The 22,521-nt window shown below is 43.8% G+C and overlaps 1 protein-coding gene across 2 annotated transcripts; it reads left to right on the forward strand.

Annotated features, from left to right (window-relative positions):
• The first annotated feature begins 406 nt into the window (after nucleotides 1-406).
• Nucleotides 407-22,014, forward strand: LOC117490687 (macrophage colony-stimulating factor 1 receptor 2-like). Of its 2 annotated transcripts, none has more exons than XM_034140466.1 (22): nucleotides 407-474; nucleotides 7,616-7,891; nucleotides 8,031-8,339; nucleotides 8,808-8,944; nucleotides 9,115-9,274; nucleotides 10,159-10,555; nucleotides 11,150-11,265; nucleotides 11,333-11,441; nucleotides 11,525-11,679; nucleotides 12,035-12,135; nucleotides 12,251-12,377; nucleotides 14,386-14,487; nucleotides 14,626-14,736; nucleotides 15,845-15,995; nucleotides 16,196-16,260; nucleotides 16,340-16,428; nucleotides 16,710-16,832; nucleotides 17,329-17,440; nucleotides 17,535-17,634; nucleotides 18,920-19,046; nucleotides 21,470-21,569; nucleotides 21,646-22,014. In XM_034140466.1, the coding sequence occupies exons 1-22, from the start codon at nucleotides 432-434 to the stop codon at nucleotides 21,705-21,707; spliced, it is 3,072 nt and encodes a 1,023-aa protein (XP_033996357.1). In that variant the 5' UTR covers nucleotides 407-431; the 3' UTR covers nucleotides 21,708-22,014. The 2 variants fall into 2 exon arrangements, with proteins under 2 accessions (XP_033996357.1, XP_033996358.1); XM_034140467.1 differs by having other exon boundaries at nucleotides 16,196-16,245.
• Nucleotides 22,015-22,521: the final 507 nt, after the last annotated feature.

The raw sequence follows: 22,521 nt of genomic DNA on the forward strand, positions 1-22,521 counted from the left end.
GCTGTTTAAAGATGATTTAACACGTATTATATCTTGTTTTCATTGATACCTCTGCGGGAGCCTGTTACAGAGGTGTAGTTTACCGTCTGCTCTCCTCCTCAGGATGGGTGAGTCTCAGAGAGGAACCTCCCCCCCTCAGAGAGGAACCTCCCCCCTCAGAGAGGAACCTCCCCCCCTCAGAGAGGAACCTCCCCATCAGAGAGGAACCTCCCCCCCTCAGAGAGGAACCTCCCCCCCTCAGAGAGTCTCAGAGAGGAACCTCCCCCCCTCAGAGAGTCTCAGAGAGGAACCTCCCCATCAGAGAGGAACCTCCCCCCCTCAGAGAGGAACCTCCCCCCCTCAGAGAGTCTCAGAGAGGAACCTCCCCCCCTCAGAGAGTCTCAGAGAGGAACCTCCCCCCCTCCCCCCTCAGTCCTCCCAGTCCTCTGAAGATGAAGGTTCTTCTTCTGCTGCTCAGCCTCTGCTTCGCTTCAGGTAGAAACACTGCTGGTATTCATTATTAAATATCATCATTATTATTATTATTCTGTCTGTGTGTGTGTGTGTGTGTGTGTGTGTGTGTGTGTGTGTGTGTGTGTGTCTGTATGTGTGTGTGTGTGTGTGTGTGTGTGTGTGTGTGTGTGTGTGTGTCTGTGACCGTGAGGAGGAGTAAAGAAGAAGTTAAATCACTTTGTTCATTAAGAAGTTATTCATATTAATAAAAACTAAGAGTTAGATTCACAGTTTAATCGTTATGTGGTTAAAATATAATATATGTTGATGTTGATGAAAGGAATAATAATGACTTAAAACAATTATAATACATTATAAACACATAATATATATTTAAAAGATAATCAAATCAAAACAAAAATTATAACATGTTGTCGTGGTAACCCTCCCTTTACCGCTCCTCAACAAAGAAGAAGTGAGACGAGGAAGTGGGAGAAACACACACACACACACACACACACACACACACACACACACACACACACACACACAGACACACACACACACACACACACACACACACACACACACACACACACACACACACACACACACACACACACACACACACACACACACACACACACACTCACACACAGTGCGGTCTGGTGTTCAATGTGTTTCCTGACTCTCCAAGGTTTCATCACACTGCCCCCCCCCCTCTCTAACTGCAGAAACTCCTGTTAGCATTACCATTATTTAGACAAATAACTCTGTCAGTGATGAAGTGGGGGGGGGGGGGGGGGGGGGGGGGGGGGTGATATCTGGTTTTATTTCGGTGATATCTGGTTTTATTTCACCTGAAACGTTCAGCTTTCTTTTGGAAATACTTTAACCATTTAATATATTATTTTAACTTTTCTCTCTAAAAAAGCTTTTTTCTTCTACAGTTATAAAACTTTAGAGACACCACATATTCCTGCTGGTGGTTTTTTCCAGAATGATTATAAAACTCGTTCCCTTTCACTCTTTATGTTGAATAAAAACAACAGACTTCTTCCCACAGTCTCCTCTCTCAGTCACACACTCTTTAAAACATGCTGCGTTGTGGGACGGTGAATACTGTTTGTATCAGGACTTTTATTTTGAACACCGGAGGACTGTCAATGTTGTAAGTGTTCAGACTTTTATTCTGAAAATCAAATGAAAAGGGAATGTTTACGAGACAGGACCTTCATTCTGAAATTCTTATTCTGAAATTCAGAAGACATGTCAGGACAACACACTCTCACTCCATAAACGTCCAGGAGCGACGCTTGGTCAGGGTCCCGTGGCGTGCAGTTAGGACGCTCCGAGGCTCCTTCAGCTTCATAAAGGGACGCAAATAGCTTTAAACTGATTGCAATGTATTCCCATCGGCGGCGGGATTTGACGCTCAGGGAAGCACCGCATCGGTCCATGTCGGCGGCATTTAAAGGCAATGTGAGCGTCCATTCCCATTGGATAACGGAGGATTGTACGCCCGGAAGTAACTATTCTCCTTACTATCGATTGATTTGACAGTGATATCTCCACTACTCATCAACTCAAAAACACCAGATTATCCTTGTTAATTACACAACATTGATTGGTTTAAATTGTGTGCAATGCTTTTGTATTTTTCCCCTTCGATTCGGAGAAACACATATTTTTTCGGTGTTTAGGATGGCAGAAGACACTACACTACCCAGCATCCCCAGCTATGGTTTAGGACTACACCATGTGCTTTGTTTGACAAACCCAGTGATTAGTTCTCAAGCTCTGTGATTGGTTGACCTCCAACTGCTTTCCATATGAAAAAAAATGTTTCGTAAAAGATAAAATCATACTTTATTCAGCAGTGCTTGCTTTACTCTTTGAAAGTCATCACATGAATTGTTGGGTTCAGAATTCCAGCAAAGACAGACAACTTCTAAGTTTAACTATTTATTGTAAAGAGAGCAAAATATATATATCACTTGGCCAAGGACTCATCACGTCTTTGGGAATCACAGACAGCAAAGCTGTAATCTGTAACCACCAAATCCGCCAAGAGCCTCGAACCTCGTGCGACAATACATTTTATTACACAGGGCGTTGCCCTTACATTTATGATTGGTCAAGACTAGCTGAAGAGATACCGCGGTTTAGACTTGGTTTTCTTTGGTTGGTGCACAGACTCAGATAGAGTCTCTTGGCAACACGATCCTCCAATCAGCATTCGGCCGGCCTGTGGAAGTCCCTCCCTACTCGGGCACCATCATACTAATTTGTTTTCTCTACCGTTTCTTCAGATATTTATTCATGTTTTAAATTGAAGTTGTCTGAAGTCCTCACCACCAGCTGCTCTTGCAGTAACAAGTAGTGTACTTTTTTTATTGTCCTAATGTGCACAATGTAGTGACTGCTTTTTCGTCTTTTGTTTTCTTTGTTATGTTCTCTGTATTTTATATGTTTGTGTTATGTGTTATGTGTAACGTTGCTGCCTTCTTGGCCAGGTCAGCATTGAAAATGAGATTTTATCTCAATGTTTTTATCTGGTTAAATAAAGGTTAAATAAAAAAAATATATATAGCGGGAAACCATAATGTTGCTTCCTAGCTTTGCGGGGGAGCGCGGCTCCCATACAGAGTCAAGGCCGGTGCGATGTACTGTTCTGACTACCTCTTTGTGTTCTCTCAGTCTCTGCACTCCACCTTGATACTTTCAATATTGCAAGCTAAACACTTTCTCATGTAACTTTTCCCTCCGTTCCTGTCCACCCCATTAAAACTTGGGGGGGGGGGGGGGGTGATTGGGTCCATTTATTCCAAAGTCACAGCCACATAAATGAGCACAATAAGCTTATAATGTAATAATAAGAATCAGTCTTTCTAATGTTATATAAAAATAGACTCCACAGAATGCATTGTAATAAATGGTTCGGCTGCATTAAATATTACACATCTGTCGTAGTTCTTTATTTATCTAAAGAGATCGGGCCTCAGAATAGACCGGAAACTATTCTTTTACCGTTCTGTTTTAATTTCACAATAAAGTTAGTAGTAATAATTTGTTTTGATATTATTGTTTTTTATTAACTACTAGACCGCTGGGTCATGTTAAGACCATCTTTTCTGTGTTGCTGTGGGTTTTTTACATCGCTTTTGTGTTACAAATATCAAAACAATAACAGAATATATCCGTCGTAAACTAAACCGGAAACAGCAGTATATTTTATTTTGTTAACACTGTAAACTTGACAGCTTTTTAACCTGCACCTCCTACTGGTTAAAGCACGTTATTACACGTTTAGAGTAATTGCAATGCAGGTGGATTGTGTTGCTTTTTAATGACTGTTTAAAATGCCTTTTTCTTAATGTCTTTCATTTTTGTAAAGCACTTTTGAATGTGTTATATTTGATGAAAACATTTAAATATTAAGAGTATATACAAAATAGGAGGAAAGTAGAAGGTCAATGATAGAAATATAGAATAGAAAATATCAAGAAGATACTGTAAATGGTATCTAGAATAAAACAGTTTAGTGCCGGATGTACAAAGATATTAATAGGAGGAAGTGCAAAACAGACAAACTAATTAGGCTTTATTTAAACATTAAATAATACTTTAGGTTAAGGTCTTCTTTTAAATACATGTAAGCAAAAAGCTTTGGGGGTATCTATATTAAGCCTGACAAAGTACTTAACGTCTAATATATTGCATGGTTTGTTTTGGGACTTGACAATCAACTTTCCTGCAATGTTAACTATGTTGAAGCACTTATTTTAACCGATATTATACATATTTATTATACTCTTATAAGATGTATGTAGATAGAATAAGAAATGTGCAGAATATGACAGTTTAATAGTGGAGGTACACACATATTGATAGATCTCTTGTTGAGGAACCTATGACCCAAGTTTGTCATCATTGCATAACTACACCGTAGTTGTGTATATGATATTTTAATAAACCTTTGAAAATCTTGAAATCTTGAAAGGGATGTGCAAAATATCCATTATATACAGTTTTTGATGAACTATTAGAGAATAACGAGTAATGAATATGCTTTATAGAGATCTGCAGATAAATATTTAGTCTTCTCAAGCACCCACTACCAAATATCTCGCCTGATTGTTGGCACTTGACAATCACCTTCACTGAATTTTACTCAGGTGTAACTAAAGTCTGATTTAAGGGTTGTTTATATTTCACATCATTAATCCAAATCTGTAAAGTAACTAAAATAAATGTAGTAAAAATACCAGGTTAACCTTAAAGAAGGCCCTCAGGATTATAAAAGACCCCCATCACCCCAGCCACAAACTGTTCTGTCTGCTGCCGTCTGGCAGGCGGTACCGCAGCATCCAGACTAAAACCACCAGACTCAGGGACAGCTTCATCCCACAGGCCAGAAGACTATTAAACACCTGAACTTTGAAACAACATCCATAACATTCATCTGGCTGCTACTTAGAAATTATTTATCTAATATATCATATTCCAATCACTTGTATATAGACTCTTTTTGCACTATTTCACTTTTTACTATTAGGGGTAGGACACGTTCGAGTCTTGTTTTGGATAGTGTGCCGTCGATGGGTTTCATTCCATTTCAAAGTGCTGTTTGACGCTCCGTGTAAACTTTGCGCACTGCCACTCCAACATCCAATCACAGAGCTTGAGAACTAATCACAGCGTTTGTCAAACAGAGCACATGGTGTAGTCCTAAACGATAGCTGGGGATTCTAGTGTAGTGTCTTCTGCCATCCTAAACTCAGAAAAAATATTTGTTTCTCCGAATCGAAGGGGAAAAATACAAAAGCATTGTACACTAAAACCTATCAATGTCGTTTAATTAACAAGGATAATCTGGTGTTTTTGAGTTGATGAGTAGTGCAGATATCACTGTCAAATCAATCAACAGTAAGGAGAATACTTACTTCCGGGTGTACAATTCTCCGTTATCCAATGGGAATGGACACTCACATTGCCTTTAACAGCCACCGACACAAACGAATGCCGTGCTTCCATGAGCGTCAAATCCCGCCGCAGATGGGAATACATTGCAATCAGTTGAAAGCTATTTGCGTCCCTTTATGAAGCTGAAGGAGCCTAGGAGCGTCCCAACTGCACGCCTCGGGACCCTGACCAAGTGTCGCTCCTGGACGTTTATGGAGTGAGAGTGTGTTGGTCAGGAATTTTATTCTGAAATTCAGAAGACATGTCAGGAATTTTATTCTGAAATTCAGAAGACATGTCAGGATCTTTATTCTGAAATTCAGAAGACATGTCAGGACCTTTATTCTGAAATTCTTATTCTGAAATTCAGAAGACATGTCAGGACCTTTATTCTGAAATTCTTATTCTGAAATTCAGAAGACATGTCAGGACCTTTATTCTGAAATTCTTATTCTGAAATTCAGACGACATGTCAGGACCTTTATTCTGAAATTCTTATTCTGAAATTCAGAGGACATGTCAGGACCTTTATTCTGAAAACCCTGAGGTTTTGACGTCAGCCGTCTTCACTGCAGGTGATCACCATGACAACCCAGCCATTGCCATGACGATGGGCAAGGCCCCCGGCGCTGCCTCGGTATCGGACCGGCAGCCGGGACAGGAAGTGAGACAGGAAGTGAGACAGGAAGTGGTGGATCTGCTGACTCAGCTGCTGGACGTCCAGAAAGAAATTGCCAAGAACCAGAACCAGGTGGTCCAACTGCTCGGCATGCTGGGAACTCAGGTGGGTCACAGGATTAAAAGATAGATAGGGTTTGGTTTAGTTTATCTCAGGTTTACTTGATTTATGTTCTGTTTGGTTTATTTAGTTAATCTCAGGTTTGGTTCAGTTTAGATTATCTCACTTTTAGTTTACTTTAGTTAATCTCAGGTTTACTTTAGTTAATCTCAGGTTTACTTTAGTTAGTCTCAGGTTTGGTTCAGTTTAGTTCAGATTATCTCAGGTTTACTTTAGTTAATCTCAAATGTACTTTAGTTAATCTCAGGTTTGGTTCAGTTTAGATTATCTCACTTTTAGTTTAGTTCATCTCAGGTTTGATTCAGTTTAGTTCAGATTATCTCAGGTTTACTTTAGTTTTGATGAGTTAATCTCAGGTTTGGTTTAGTTTAGTTGATCTCAGGTTTACTTTAGTTCAATAGGGTTAGTTTAATGTAGGTAGGGTTGAGTTTTATCTGAGTCTAGTTGAGATGAACTCAGCGGTGTGACGCGGTTCTGTTTCAGGGCGAGCAGCAGATCCTGGACCTGCAGAATGTGGCCCGGCACCAGTCCCTGCTGGTGGAGAACCATCAGGCTCTGCTGCTGCAGACATCCAGGATCAGCACCGCGCTGCACGACCTCAAGAGACCTGTAGCCCCGCCCATTACTGCTCCCAGCCAATGAGAGGCTCCCTGTGTTCTAACCAGCCAATGAGAGGCTCCCTGTGTTCTAACCAGCCAATGGAAGGCTCCCTGTGTTCTAACCAGCCAATGAGAGGCTCCCTGTGTTCTAACCAGCCAATGAAAGGCTCCCTATGTTCTAACCAGCCAATGAAAGGCTCCCTATGTTCTAACCAGCCAATGAGAGGCTCCCTGTGTTCTAACCAGCCAATGAGAGGCTCCCTATGTTCTAACCAGCCAATGGGAGGCTCCCTACATTTTAGTCAAACTACAACATTGATGACTTTTATTCTTAGATAAAGAATCGAGGAACTGATGAAACTAAAACATGTTTCATCAAACAAAGTTTCTAAACGTCTTGATCTCCTTCACAGAATCTGTTGTTGTAAAGCTAGTTGTTGTAAAGCTTGTTGTTGTAAAGCTTGTTGTTGTAAAGCTTGTTGTTGTGATTTCTAAATAAAGTGATTTCAACCCATCCACCAGTGGTCGTGTTTCTGTGTACGTGCAGCACCATGAAGTAGATTGATAAAAGACTAAACTCATGTTAAGGTCCGTTAGCGTCATAAAGACAGAGTTTAAAGCTTCATTTGAAAAAACCTCAAAAGTCTTCATAAAAATATAATAACGTGTCGTAGAGCCCGGCTCTGCCTGATGATGGCAGACTGAGAGCGGCTCTTTAGCGCTCCGTTAGCGTCAGGCTAACGTTAGCGTCAGGCTAACGTTAGCGTCAGGCTAATGTTAGCGTCAGTACTCTGAGTGTTGAACTGATTGCTTGTTTCAGGTTCTCCCGAGCCTCCATGGATCCGGCTGAACTCCCAGGTTCTGCCCAACAGAACCGACCTGGTTCTGGAGGTCGGTTCTGTCTTCAGCCTCGGCTGCCATGGCAACCTGTCGTCCCGCCTATCGACCACATCGTTCACCTGGCTGTACAAGGACCAGGTGCCCAACCCAATACAGGTGAACAGTACAACCCCCAAAGACACTGGGACGTACACCTGCAGGTACACCAACCAGAGCCTGGAACACCTGCACACCTGGATACACCTGTACGTCAAAGGTGAGATACTCACAGGACACGCCCCTTTTCAGAAAGCGCAAAAAAACACCCTCTACATCTTAGAGAGAAGTAGGAACATTTCCTCATAGACTTCTATACATTAATCATCTGTCTATTTCCCATAATGCCCCTCTGTCAGACCCGGCTAACCCCTCCAGTGTTTTCGTGACGTTGCGTTATAACATCTTTGACGTCCAGGAGGGCGAGGACTTCCTATTCAGGTGTATGCTGACCGACCCCTCCTTCACTAACCTCACTCTCCAATCAGAGGACAGCTCAGGCTCCAGGGGGCGGGGCTTGCCGCTGGGCATGAATGTGACTCTGGACCCCCGGAGAGGAGCCGTTATCCGGAAGGTTCAGAGGTCGTTCAGAGGTCAATACTCCTGCTCAGGGAGGAAGGGGGGGGCGGAGTTCAGATCCAGAGCTATGAGCCTGGAGGTGCATCCCAGTAAGACCTGTCTGTCTGTCTGTTTGACTATCTGTCTGTCTGACTATCTGTCTGTCTGTCTCTCTGTCTGTCTGTCTGACTATCTGACTGTCTGTCTGTCTGTCTGTCTGTCTGACTATCTGTCTGTCTGTCTGTCTGTCTGTCTGACTATCTGACTGTCTGTCTGTGTGTGTGTTTGTCTGTGTGTCTGTCTGTCTGTCTGTCTGTCTGTCTGTCTGTCTGACTATCTGACTGTCTGTCTGTCTGTCTGACTATCTGACTGTCTGTCTGTGTGTGTGTCTGTCTGTCTGTCTGTCTGTCTGTCTGTCTGTCTGTCTGTCTGTGTGTGTGTGTGGCTGTCTGTCTGTCTGTCTGTCTGTCCATATTAAAGGGTATTAATAACCTCTGTCATTTGCAAATTGACCAATCAAAATCGAGTATACAACTAAGCTGTGTAATGAATAACAACACCTACCTGTCTGTCTGCAGGTCTGCGTCACCCCCCCTCCCTGTCTGTCAGTCAGCAGGTGTGTGTGCGTCTAAAGGGGGAGGAGTTTGAGGTCACTTGTCAGACCAGTAACCCCTCCCACTTCCTCACCCTCACCTGGACCCCCCCGCACTCAGAGGTCAGAGTCTCTGCTTTTACTCATGAGCTGATTAACTCAGGTCCTGGTTGTATGTTCTGATGTTCTCCTGTCCCCTAACGGGTCCTGGTTCTATGTTCTATGTTCTGATGTTCTCCTGTTCCCTAACGGGTCCTGATTCTATGTTCTGATGTTCTCTGGTTCTGTTTCAGACTCTGAACGTCAGGGAGACTCAGCACTACAACCACCAGCTGTTCATCAGCAGCACTCTGACGCTGTCACCTGTCCGTCAAACTCACAGCGGAACCTACATATGCACCGCCCGCAACGAGGCGGGGGCCGCGTCCGCAGAGACACTCCTCACCGTACTGGGTACACTACATCAGAACCAGAGAGTGATGTGTGGGAACCAGAGAGTGATATGTGGGAACCAGAGAGTGGGAACCAGAGAGTGATGTGTGGGAACCAGAGAGTGATGTGTGGGAAACAGAGAGTGATCTGTGGGAACCAGAGAGTGATCTGTGGGAACCAGAGAGTGGTGTGTGGGAACCAGAGAGTGATCTGTGGGAACCAGAGAGTGATGTGTGGGAACCAGAGAGTGATGTGTGGGAACCAGAGAGTGATCTGTGGGAACTAGAGAGTGATCTGTGGGAACCAGAGAGTGATGTGTGGGAACCAGAGAGTGATCTGTGGGAACCAGAGAGTGATATGTGGGAACCAGAGAGTGATGAGTGGGAACCAGAGAGTGATGTGTGGGAACCAGAGAGTGATGTGTGGGAACCAGAGAGTGATGTGTGGGAACCAGAGAGCGATGTGTGGGAACCAGAGAGCGATGTGTGGGAACAAGAGAGCGATGTGTGGGAACCAGAGACTGATGAGTGGGAACAAGAGAGTGATGAGTGGGAACCAGAGACTGATGAGTGGGAACCAGAGACTGATGGGTGGGAACAAGCGAGTGATGTGTGGGAACCAGAGAGTGATGAGTGGGAACAAGAGAGTGATGTGTGGGAACCAGAGACTGATGAGTGGGAACAAGAGAGTGATGTGTGGGAACAAGAGTGATGAGTGGGAACCAGAGAGTGATGAGTGGGAACCAGAGACTGATGAGTGGGAACCAGAGAGTGATGTGTGGGAACCAGAGAGTGATGAGTGGAAACCAGAGAGTGACAAGATGAAATCATTTTGCAGAAGCTGCGATATAAACTGATTGTTGAGTAATCTTCGTCATCTCTCCTCTTCCTCTTCTTCTTCACCAGATGCTCCGTACCTGCGAATCTACCTGCAGCCGCTGAAGCAAGCTAATGCTAACACCAACACCTTAGAGTTCAATGAGGACTCAGCTGTAAACGTTAGCAGCATGCTAATGAGGGAGCAAGGAGAGCTAGAAGCTAACATTAGCAGCGGTCCACTAGTAGTGAACAAGGAATTAACTGCTAACGTTAGCGCCAAAATAATGGAAGTGAATGGGAGCAGCAGTGCTAACACTAGCGGCAGCAGCACGGTGGAGGTGTACGAAGGGCGAGACGTGATGCTGACCTTTGTGATGGAGGCATATCCTCCAATCAGGAACCAGCACTGGACCACAACAACACTCACCAACATCAACAACGACGTCACGGGGTACAAGGGGAGCCACGGTGCTGACGGCTACAGGTAAGCCTGCTAACATTGTCAGATTTAAGGTGTTATTGTTGTTTAAGGTGGTATGTTCGTGTTAAGGTGGTATTGTTGTTTAAGGTGGTATTGTTGTTTAAGGTGGTATGTTCATGTTAAGGTGGTCTTGTTGTTTAAGGTGGTATTGTTTAAGGTTGTATTGTTTATGTTAAGGTGATGTTGTTGTTAAGGTGGTATTGTTGTTTATGTGGTATTGTTGTTAAGGTGGTATTGTTTAAGGTGGCATTGTTGTTTAAGGTGGTATTGTTGTTTAAGGTGGTATGTTCATGTTAAGGTGGTATTGTTGTTAAGGTGGTATTGTTGTTTATGTGGTATTGCTGTTAAGGTGGTATTGTTTAAGGTAGTATTGTTGTTAAGGGGGTGTTTAGCAATTTAGGGGGAAGTGTCTTGCCCAGGGACACAACGACATGCTGACTGCAGTGGGGTTTGAACCTATACCCTGATCCGAATACCAACGCCCTAGTCCACTGCGCCACACGCCTCCCCTCCACCTATTGTTGTTTAAGGTGGTATTGTTTAAGGTGGTGTTTATGTTAAGGTGGTATTGTTTAAGGTGGTATGCTCATGTTGCAGGTCGGAGGCTAGCTTGTTGCTGCGCCGCGTTCGCCCAGAGGACGGCGGTCAGTATTCGTTCCACTTTGAGAACTCGTTCTTTAACGGCTCGCAGAACATCGACCTCCAGATTTACCGTAAGTTTCCTCTCTCACGGTTTGATGATCTGTTAACATGTTCTAACCCTCTCTGATGGTTCTTCAGGTTCTCCGAGGGTCTCCGTCAGGCAGGAGAACGGATCGCTGACCTGCAGCAGCTCCGGATATCCATTACCCACAATCCTCTGGTCCACCTGCGCCGGGCTGCAGGACAGGTGAGTTCAGGTGCTCGCTAATCCTTACAGTCACATGACACACTTTACTGTAATAACCCCCCCCCCCCCCCTCCCCTCTGCAGCTGTGGAGACATTTCTACCAATCAGGAGTCAGCAGCGAATGTGACCTCACAGGAAGAGGAAGTGAGGCTGACCCTGGGGACGCCTGCTGATGATGTCACCGCAGAGTGTGTGGCCTACAACAAAGTGGGCTTGTCCCGCCAGGCCCTCCACCTGCGTAGGTGTCTCCATGGAAACACACACTGCCTTAATGTTGCTGAACTGCATCTTGTTATTGTGATATAATACCAGTGTTTATTGTGATATAACACCTGTGTTTATTGTGATATAACCCGTGTTTATTGTGATATAACACCTGTGTTTATTGTGATATAACCCCTGTGTTTATTGTGATACAACACCTGTGTTTATTGTGATATAACCCCTGTGTTTATTGTGATTTAACCCCTGTGTTTATTGTGATATAACCCCTGTGTTTATTGTGATTTAAACCCTGTGTTTATTATGATATAACACCTGTGTTTATTGTGATATAACACCTGTGTTTATTGTGATATAACACCTGTGTTCAGACGCTGCAGCAGTAATATTTTCTCCGGCTCTGATTGGCTGTCTGAGTTGTGCCGCCGTCCTCCTGCTGCTCCTATTGGTCATTTCCTACAAGTTGAGACAAGTACGTGACTTCATAATGAAATTATATCACATATTGTGATCCTCAGTATGTATATTATATATATATATATATATATATGTATAAATACTGTATATACATATGTTCTGTCTCTCAGAAGCCGCGGTACGAGGTGCGTTGGAAGATCATAGAAAGTTCTGACGGGAACAACTACACCTTCTTTGACCCCGCTCAGCTGCCGTACAACAGGAAGTGGGAGTTTCCCCGGGACCGCCTGCGCCTCGGTAAGTGTGCCCTGCTCTCTGTCTGTCAGGTGTTCACTCTGTGTGTTAATGAGCCCAGAGGCCTGTACTACGAAGCCGGATTTTCCTAACCTGGATATGTTTGAGTTAGCCGGTTGGCCCAATCCAAAACATACGCGCTCTCGCTAAACTGTACTACGACGCTGGATATCAAGTGGATCGCTCAAGCCAGCCGTGTCCTATCTAGTTAGGTGCGCGTTCACATGAAAGGGGTGGTATTTGGAGCATTCGACCAATCTCAAACATGGACAAGCGTACTGACAGCGCAGCGTCATACTTCCTGAATGAAAAGTGAACTTTAATATTAGTCAAATATGAAGAAGTTAAACTTTAAACATTCATGACTTAAACACTTTATCCAGGATAAAAGCCACATAGCTGCACCTGCAAGGTGAATATAGCTGGTAAAAGAAAAAGCATTTGAATGCGTACATTAACAGGTTTATGATATCACTGCCCCGTCCAAGACACGAGTGGATCTGACTTTAATTACATTTGACTCGAGTGTTTCGTCAACTTAATGTGTTGCTTAAAATAATACTTCTGCATACAGTATGTGACACTGTGAGTGTTGCACGGCCAGATACGACTCAAGAAGCTGACTCAAATAAGGAAATATATGATACATTATGATGTGATATGATATGAATGATAATGGGACACATCGACGTCTGCACTCACAGTGCCGCGGACTGTACTTAATGTTACTCTGATCCGGTTACTTATGTTGTGGCAGATATTTAAGTAAGCTTTCTTAACGCTAATGTTATAATAGTCAGATTGCTCTTAAGATGGGCGGGGATATTCTATTAATTTTCACGTTCACACAGTCAGTTGATTTTTGCCGGCCGTCTTTCCTGCAACGGCAGTTTTTCTGTATTTCCTCTATCCTGTAATATGACTTGAGAGTTTTAAACTCCGCACACGGAGCTCTGATTGGTCAGCAGGCGGTGCTTTCACTGAGTTGATCTCTTACCCCTAGATTCCACCGGGTCCGTCTGCGGCGCGTTACGGGCGCGTTACGGGCGCGTTACGGCTGCGCCGCGGTGCTCACGGCGATCGCGGCCACTCTAGTCAATGGGTGCTATTCCACCACACGCGGCGCGTTACGGCTCAGAAGCGTCCCAGAAGCGGCTCGGCGCAGGGCTCCTCTAAAATTAGGATCGAATCCTATTTTTGTCGCGGCGCAGCCGTAACGTAGTGTCGGGCAGGCAGGAAGTGGAACTTTCAGAGCATATATAGCATATATATATAGATATATACACACACACAAACAAATTTTGCAGATCCTATCCCTCCGTAGTCTTTCAAGTAGGAGGAGAAATGCCAGCGTTCTCCTCCGGTTTACAGGCACTGTGTAAATTATATATATATAGAATAATTATGATGATGACTGCATTTTTTTACCACTAAAATACAGCAACACATCTTTGATTCATGTCGTTTATAACTGGAATATTACAGTTATTATTAACTTTGTCTGTACAAAGTAGCCTGTCCAGGAAATATGCCCAAATCAACAAAAACTGCGAGCCGGCAGGCAAGACGCTCCGCTTCTGAAATGCTTCTGAAATGCGCCTGGTAGGGTATGACGCCGGAGGAGGCCGGACCAAAACCGCAACGCGGCGCAGACGGACCCGGTGGAATCTAGGGGTTAGCCTGCAACCTAACCTCCTCCCGAGGAGGTTAGCCGCTCAGCATAAATTACCATGGAGATCTAGCCCGCTAAAAAGAGAACCAGCGTCGTAGGACCGGAAAGCCTGAGTTTTCCCTGAAGTCAGCCGGCTAAGCGAAAATCCGGCTTCGTAGTACAGGCCTCTGCTCTCTTTCTCTCAGGTGTTTACTCTGTGTGTTAATGAGCCCTGCTCTCTTTCTCTCAGGTGTTTACTCTGTGTGTTAATGAGCCCTGCTCTCTGTCTGTCAGGTCCCTGCTCTCTGTCTCTCAGGTGTTTACTTTGTGTGTTAATGTGCCCTTCTCTCTGTCTCTCAGGTGCTGTTCTGGGCTCAGGAGCGTTTGGGAAGGTTGTCATGGCGACGGCGTATGGCCTCGGCAACGACAGCATGACGACCGTCGCCGTGAAGATGCTGAAGCGTGAGTCTTTATCTCTGACATCATCAGTGACATCATCAGTGACATCAACAGTGACACCTGGCGCTGGATCTGAACCGTTCTCTTTGTGTTGAACAGTTCTGGTTCTGACCCGTTCTCTTTGTATTGTTCTCTTAACAGCGAGCGCTCACTCTGTGGAACGAGAGGCTCTGATGTCGGAGCTGAAGATCCTCGGACACCTTGGTTACCATGACAACATCGTGAACCTGCTGGGCGCCTGTACACTGGGAGGTGAGGCGTGTTTTACTGAGGATTCATCCGCCACTGAAAGTAGTCCCTCTGATGTTAACCTGAAAGTAGTCCCTCTCTGATGTTAACCTGAAAGTAGTCCCTCTGATGTTAACCTGGAAGTAGTCCCTCACTGATGTTAACCAGAAAGTAGTCCCTCACTGATGTTAACCTGAAAGTAGTCCCTCTGATGTTAACCTGAAAGTAGTGCCTGTGATGTTAACCTGAATGTAGTCCCTCACTGATGTTAACCTGAAAGTAGTGCCTGTGACGTTAACCTGAAAGTAGTCCCTCTGATATTAACCTGAAAGTAGTCCCTCTGATGTTAACCTGAAAGTAGTCCCTCACTGATGTTAACCTGAAAGTAGTCCGTCTCTGATGTTAACCTGAAAGTAGTGCCTGTGATGTTAACCTGAAAGTAGTGCCTGTGATGTTAACCTGAAAGTAGTCCCTCTGATGTTAACCTGAAAGTAGTCCCTCTCTGATGTTAACCTGAAAGTAGTCCCTCTGATGTTAACCTGAAAGTAGTGCCTGTGATGTTAACCTGAAAGTAGTCCCTCTGATGTTAACCTGAAAGTAGTGCCTTTGATGTTAACCTGAAAGTAGTCCCTCTCTGATGTTAACCTGAAACTAGTCCCTCACTGATGTTAACCTGAAAGTAGTCCCTCTGATGTTAACCTGAAAGTAGTCCCTCTGATGTTAACCTGAAAGTAGTCCCTCTCTGATGTTAACCTGAAAGTAGTCCCTCTCTGATGTTAACCTGAAAGTAGTCTCTCTCTGATGTTAACCTGAAAGTAGTCCCTCTCTGATGTTAACCTGAAAGTAGTTCCTCTGATGTTAACCTGAAAGTAGTCCCTCTCTGATGTTAACCTGAAAGTAGTCCCTCACTGATGTTAACCTGAAAGTAGTCCCTCTCTGATGTTAACCTGAAAGTAGTCCCTCTCTGATGTTAACCTGAAAGTAGTCCCTCACTGAAGTTAACCTGAAAGTAGTCCCTCACTGATGTTAACCTGAAAGTAGTCCCTCTGATGTTAACCTGACCTCTGATCCCTCTGATGTTAACCTGACCTCTGACCTCTCTAACCCTAACCCTGACCTCTGACCCTATCAGGGCCCATGCTGATGATCACTGAATACTGTAGCCATGGCGACCTGCTGAACTTCCTGCGGGCTCACGCTCACCACTTCCTGTCAGAACTGAGCGTCGACGAGAAGTCGGGAGACGCTTTCTATAAAAACACAGCTGGAGGAAGGCTTCGCAGGTAGATTTACCTGTCTGAGTCTCACCTGTCTGAGTCTCACCTGTCTCACCACTCTCACCTGTTGCACCTCTCTCACCTGTCTCACCTGTCTCACCACTCTCACCTGTCTCACCTGTCGCACCTCTCTCACCTGTCTCACCTGTCTGAGTCTCACCTTTCTCACCTGTCTCACCTGTCTCACCTGTCTCTCTGTGTTTCAGTGACAGTGGGATCTCCTGCTGCTCTGAGTACCAGGAGATGCTGACTCCAGGTCAGAAACTAACAGGTACAAAACATCATTAACCCATCCCTCAGGTAATCTGTTACCTTTACTTCTGATTCCTAACCACCTGTCTGTCTTTCAGGTGTGCAGACAGACAGCGTCTCTGTCGGTGACCTCATCAGGTTTTCCTACCAAGTGTCTCAGGGTCTGGACTTCCTGTCCAGCAGAAACGTGAGGACATGATTATCTTCCTGACATCCAATCATCGGAATAACTGCAGAGGAACTATGCTAACCATGCTAATCATGCTAACTGCCTGTCTGCCTGTCTGCCTGTCTGTCTGTCTGTCTGTCTGTCTGTCTGTCTGTCTGTCTGTGTGTCTGTCTGTCTGTCTGTCTCTGTCTGCCTGTCTTTCTGTCTGTCCGCCTGCCTGCCTGTCTGTCTGCCTGTCTGTCTGCCTGTCTGTCTGACTGTCTGTCTGTCTGTCTGCCTGTCTGCCTGTCTGTCTGCAGTGTATCCACAGAGACGTAGCAGCGAGGAACGTCCTGCTGACGGACCGTCGTGTTGCAAAGATCTGTGACTTCGGATTGGCCCGAGATATCCGCAACGATGACAGCTACATAGTGCAGGGCAACGTGAGAACAACCAGTCCACTGAACACTTCGTACACTACACCGGACACTTCGTACACTACACCAGACACTTCGTACACTACACCGGACACTTCGTACACTACGACAGATACTACGTACACTACGAAGGACACTTTGTACACTACGACAGAGACTACGTACACTACGAAGGACACTTTGTACACTACGACAGATACTACGTACACTACGAAGGACACTTTGTACACTACGACAGATACTACGTACACTACGAAGGACACTTTGTACACTACGACAGATACTACGTACACTACGAAGGACACTTTGTACACTACGACAGATACTACGTACACTACGAAGGACACTTTGTACACTGAGAAGGAGACTTCGTACACAACGACGGACACTACGTATATTACGACAGACACTACGTACACTACGACAGAGACAGCGTACACTTCGTGCGCAACGAACAGGACGCAGACGTGCAGACTTTACTCCTTCAGCTTCCTGTCTGCAGGCGCGGCTCCCGGTGAAATGGATGTCTCCGGAGAGCATCTTCGGCTGCGTCTACACGGTTCAGAGCGACGTCTGGTCCTACGGCGTCTTCCTGTGGGAGACCTTCTCTCTGGGTAACTAATCACAGCGCAGCTCCACAGAACACCTTTACCTTGATTGTGTCTGAATAACATCAACCAATCTGACTGTGTGTGTCTACCTGTTCAGGTAAGAGCCCGTACCCAAACGTTGCCGTGGATACCAACTTCTACAAGATGATCCAAGATGGCCGCCACATGGAGCAGCCAGACTTCGCTCCGGCAGAAATGTGAGCATATTTAACTTCCTGTCAATAAAGTTATTTTGTATCTCAGGTATCTGTTAACCTGTTTAGCCCTGAGCCTGTTTTTCAGGTCTCAGGCTCGAAAATGACATTCCCAGAACAAATGACCATATCTTCCCTTCTAAAAGGGGTAAATTAATAATCTTTTTTCTCAAAGTAATGATAAACCTGTGAGTTGGATGTAGAAAAGTCAGAATCAATATAGATGTTTTTTATTTTAAAGACAATTCAGATTGAACATAGTAAAAAACTGTAAATTATAGTGTCTGTCCAAAAATTCTTTTTTACTTATAGTGAAAACCACCCTTGGATGATGGTAAGGTAGACTAAAAGCTTTAGGAATCCAAAGTACAACATATAATAAGTACCCTGTATCAAGATTGATGCAAAACAAGTGACATTTGACCTTTTTAGAGAGGTTTAGCAAAAAGAAACCACTTCTGGGGTCATTTGGGTGGAAATGGGGGTTTTACCGTTTCTCTGGAACCCGTTGGTCGATTTTGGTGATTGACATCTCTTTCTGACCGTTAGAGCCAATAGAATCGAAGGGGAATCTCCCCTCTCACACACATGGTAAAAATAAAAGTGGGGGCTTCGCGCATGCAGTTTTGCATCAGAGCGAACCTATCTCTAGCTTTGACATCTGGAAACGGAAAAGCAGGTTTATTGCTTATGGATTATCAGAAATCATTTCAAAGGGACACAGACACATTGGATTAACCTATGGATTAACTTCAGCAGCGTTTTTATCGTTTTAATGCCATTGAAGACCACTTTTGACCAGACTACGACACAGGTAAGCCATGTTAGCGTTTTTAGCTACCTAGCGCCACATGTTTTGATGTCTGTTTTTGTTTATAAAGTCGCGAGTTCGTATCATGGAGTGATAATGTATGTACCCATCGATTCTGTGTCACCTCACGATGTGAAACGATGTCATGGATGTGCAGAAAAGATAAATAATAAGGTTTTGTGAATGAATTTCGGTGCAGTAATCTGTTAGCATTTTTCGCTCGTTGCTAATTCAGGGGCTCAGCGTTAGCATTGTGGGTTTTATTTTGAAAAAAAAAAAAAAATGATCAGTTAGATGAGTTTCTTCCCGTTACATGGATACAAAACATTCATAGTTTATTAAATGAACATGCCCTCAGACACTGTTTCTGCAAGATGTTGCGGGAGTGCCCCGGTACCGGGGTCTCTCGGGCTTAACAGGTTAATAAAGTTATTTTGAATCTCAGGTATTTGTTAATAAAGTTATTTTGAATCTCAGGTATCAGCTGATGACGTGCTGCTGGAGTCTGGAGCCCACGGACAGACCGACCTTTAACATGATTGGTCAGCTCATTAACAGGCTCCTCCCATCGTCCAATGAGACGTCGCCACATGACAGCGAGAAGGTGAGAAACTGCCGCCATTACGTTGAGATATCATCTCGTTAACGGAGATAATATCTCGTTAGGGGAGATAGCATCTCGTTAACGGAGATAAAATCTCGTTAACGGAGATAACATCTCGTTAGGGGAGATAGCATCTCGTTAACGGAGATAAAATCTCGTTAACGGAGATAACATCTCGTTAGGGGAGATAGCATCTCGTTAACGGAGATAGCATCTCGTTAACGGAGATAATATCTCGTTAGGGGAGATAGCATCTCGTTAACGGAGATAGCATCTCGTTAATGGAGATAACATCTCGTTAACGGAGATAACATCTCGTTAACGGAGATAACATCTCGTTAGTGGAGATAATATCTCGTTAGTGAAGATAACATCTCGTTAGGGGAGATAGCATCTCGTTAACGGAGATAACATCTCGTTAGGGGAGATAGCATCTCGTTAACGGAGATAAAATCTCGTTAACGGAGATAACATCTCGTTAGGGGAGATAGCATCTTGTTAACGGAGATAGCATCTCGTTAACGGAGATAATATCTCGTTAGGGGAGATAGCATCTCGTTAACGGAGATAACATCTCGTTAGGGGAGATAGCATCTCGTTAACGGAGATAAAATCTCGTTAACGGAGATAACATCTCGTTAGGGGAGATAGCATCTCGTTAACGGAGATAACATCTCGTTAACGGAGATAACATCTCGTTAACGGAGATAACATCTCGTTAGTGGAGATAATATCTCGTTAGTGAAGATAACATCTCGTTAACGGAGATAACATCTCGTTAGTGGAGATAATATCTCGTTAGTGGAGATAATATCTCGTTAGTGAAGATAACATCTCGTTAGGGGAGAGAACATCTCGTTAACGGAGATAATATCTCGTTAACGGAGATAACATCTCGTTAACGGAGATAACATCTCGTTAGGGGAGATAGCATCTCGTTAACGGAGATAAAATCTCGTTAACGGAGATAACATCTCGTTAGGGGAGATAGCATCTTGTTAACGGAGATAGCATCTCGTTAACGGAGATAATATCTCGTTAGGGGAGATAGCATCTCGTTAACGGAGATAACATCTCGTTAGGGGAGATAGCATCTCGTTAACGGAGATAAAATCTCGTTAACGGAGATAACATCTCGTTAGGGGAGATAGCATCTCGTTAACGGAGATAACATCTCGTTAACGGAGATAGCATCTCGTTAACGGAGATAAAATCTCGTTAACGGAGATAACATCTCGTTAGGGGAGATAGCATCTCGTTAACGGAGATAACATCTCGTTAACGGAGATAACATCTCGTTAACGGAGATAACATCTCGTTAGTGGAGATAATATCTCGTTAGTGAAGATAACATCTCGTTAACGGAGATAACATCTCGTTAGTGGAGATAATATCTCGTTAGTGGAGATAATATCTCGTTAGTGAAGATAACATCTCGTTAGGGGAGAGAACATCTCGTTAACGGAGATAATATCTCGTTAACGGAGATAACATCTCGTTAACGGAGATAACATCTCGTTAGGGGAGATAGCATCTCGTTAACGGAGATAAAATCTCGTTAACGGAGATAACATCTCGTTAGGGGAGATAGCATCTTGTTAACGGAGATAGCATCTCGTTAACGGAGATAATATCTCGTTAGGGGAGATAGCATCTCGTTAACGGAGATAACATCTCGTTAGGGGAGATAGCATCTCGTTAACGGAGATAAAATCTCGTTAACGGAGATAACATCTCGTTAGGGGAGATAGCATCTCGTTAACGGAGATAACATCTCGTTAACGGAGATAACATCTCGTTAACGGAGATAACATCTCGTTAGTGGAGATAATATCTCGTTAGTGAAGATAACATCTCGTTAACGGAGATAACATCTCGTTAGTGGAGATAATATCTCGTTAGTGGAGATAATATCTCGTTAGTGAAGATAACATCTCGTTAGGGGAGAGAACATCTCGTTAACGGAGATAATATCTCGTTAACGGAGATAACATCTCGTTAACGGAGATAACATCTCGTTAGTGGAGATAACATCTCGTTAGTGGAGAGAACATCTCGTTAACGGAGATAATATCTCGTTAGCGGAGAGAACATCTCGTTAACGGAGATTAACAATATCTCGTTAGTGGAGATAACATCTCGTTAGTGGAGTTAACATCTCGTTAGTGGAGTTAACATCTCGTTAGTGGAGATAACATCTCGTTAACGGAGATAATAACTCGTTAGGGAAGATAACATCTCATTAACGGAGATAATAACTCGTTAGGGAAGATAACATCTCGTTAGGGAAGATAACATCTCGTTAGTGGAGATAACATCTCGTTAGTGGAGATTCTTTGTGATCGTATGTATTCATGGAATCAAACGCACTGATTTTAACGAGTGACTTGAACACATCATCGCTCTTCTTCTTCTCTCCACAGTCGACGTACAGAAACATAAACGAGTGCAAAGAAGAAGAAGAGGAGGAAGAGGAGGAAGAGGAGGAGGTCCGATTGAAAAGAGGAGAAGAAGAAGAGCGAGGTAATGAACTCCATCTGTTGCTAGGATACAGTTCACCTGTAAATAAATCTGACTCCGCCTCCTCTGATCCTCTCAGGGCACCATGGCGACGGCGAGGAGGAGGAGCCAATGATGCAAAACATCTACCAGCTGTCCTGATCAGGCAGCCAATCAGAGCGTGACCCCGCCCCTATTCAAATCTGAACCTTTATTCAGGAAACAGAGATTAATAAAAACAACAAAAGTTATAAAAGTCTTAAACTCAACTTTTACTGATTTATTGTCAATAGTTTGATTTAAATAAAGTTGTTGTAATCTTCCTTAATGAGATGTTTCTCTGTGACTTTATATTTTTACAGTTTATCATTAAAATCTGTGATTGTTTTTTAATCATTTTACATTTAATGTGTAATCATTAGAACTCCTGTAATAATCAGCATGTTAAGATCATTAAAGGGTTTAAAATCAACCGTGTACTTATTTATTATGAATTTGTGTGTGTGTGTGCGTGTGTGCGTGCATGTGTGTGCGCATGTGCGCTTGTGTGTGCGTGTGTGTGTGTGTGTGTGTGCGTGTGTGTCTGTGTGTGTGTGTGCGTGTGTGTGTGTGTGTGTGTGTGTGTGTGTGTGTGTGTGTGTGTGTGTGTGTGTGTGTGTGTGTGTGTGTGGTGTCTCCTGTCAGCTGGACTCTGCTCTTTGTATATCAGGTGTTTATCAGGTTCTGGAAGTTATTCGGTGACTTCAGATCATCTGGAAGTGTCTCTACTTCCCTTATAGCTCAGCGTCACGGATTCATATAACTATTAAACATTATTACTTTACTTTTACTGTGTGTTTCATATTTATATTATTATTTTTCTTTCATTTTTATAAAGTTACAGGTGTTCTCTTTGTATTGTATAATAATGAAGTGTCGGCGTGTAAAGGTTGCTAATCTCATAAATACAGGTGTTCCTGTTTATCAGCTGACGTTA

This window comes from Trematomus bernacchii, unplaced genomic scaffold (genome assembly GCF_902827165.1).
Source record: "Trematomus bernacchii unplaced genomic scaffold, fTreBer1.1, whole genome shotgun sequence".
Taxonomy (NCBI): domain Eukaryota; kingdom Metazoa; phylum Chordata; class Actinopteri; order Perciformes; family Nototheniidae; genus Trematomus; species Trematomus bernacchii.

What these genes read in the sequence shown, in the direction of transcription:
- LOC117490687 (XM_034140466.1), top strand. Translation starts at nt 432, where the DNA reads ATGAAGGTTCTTCTTCTGCTGCTCAGCCTCTGCTTCGCTTCAG. An exon ending in GGGCGCCTGTACACTGGGAG is followed by an intron (nt 14,737 to 15,844) that starts GTGAGGCGTGTT and finishes TGACCCTATCAG; the next exon opens with GGCCCATGCTGATGATCACT. An exon ending in ACTTCCTGTCCAGCAGAAAC is followed by an intron (nt 16,429 to 16,709) that starts GTGAGGACATGA and finishes GTCTGTCTGCAG; the next exon opens with TGTATCCACAGAGACGTAGC.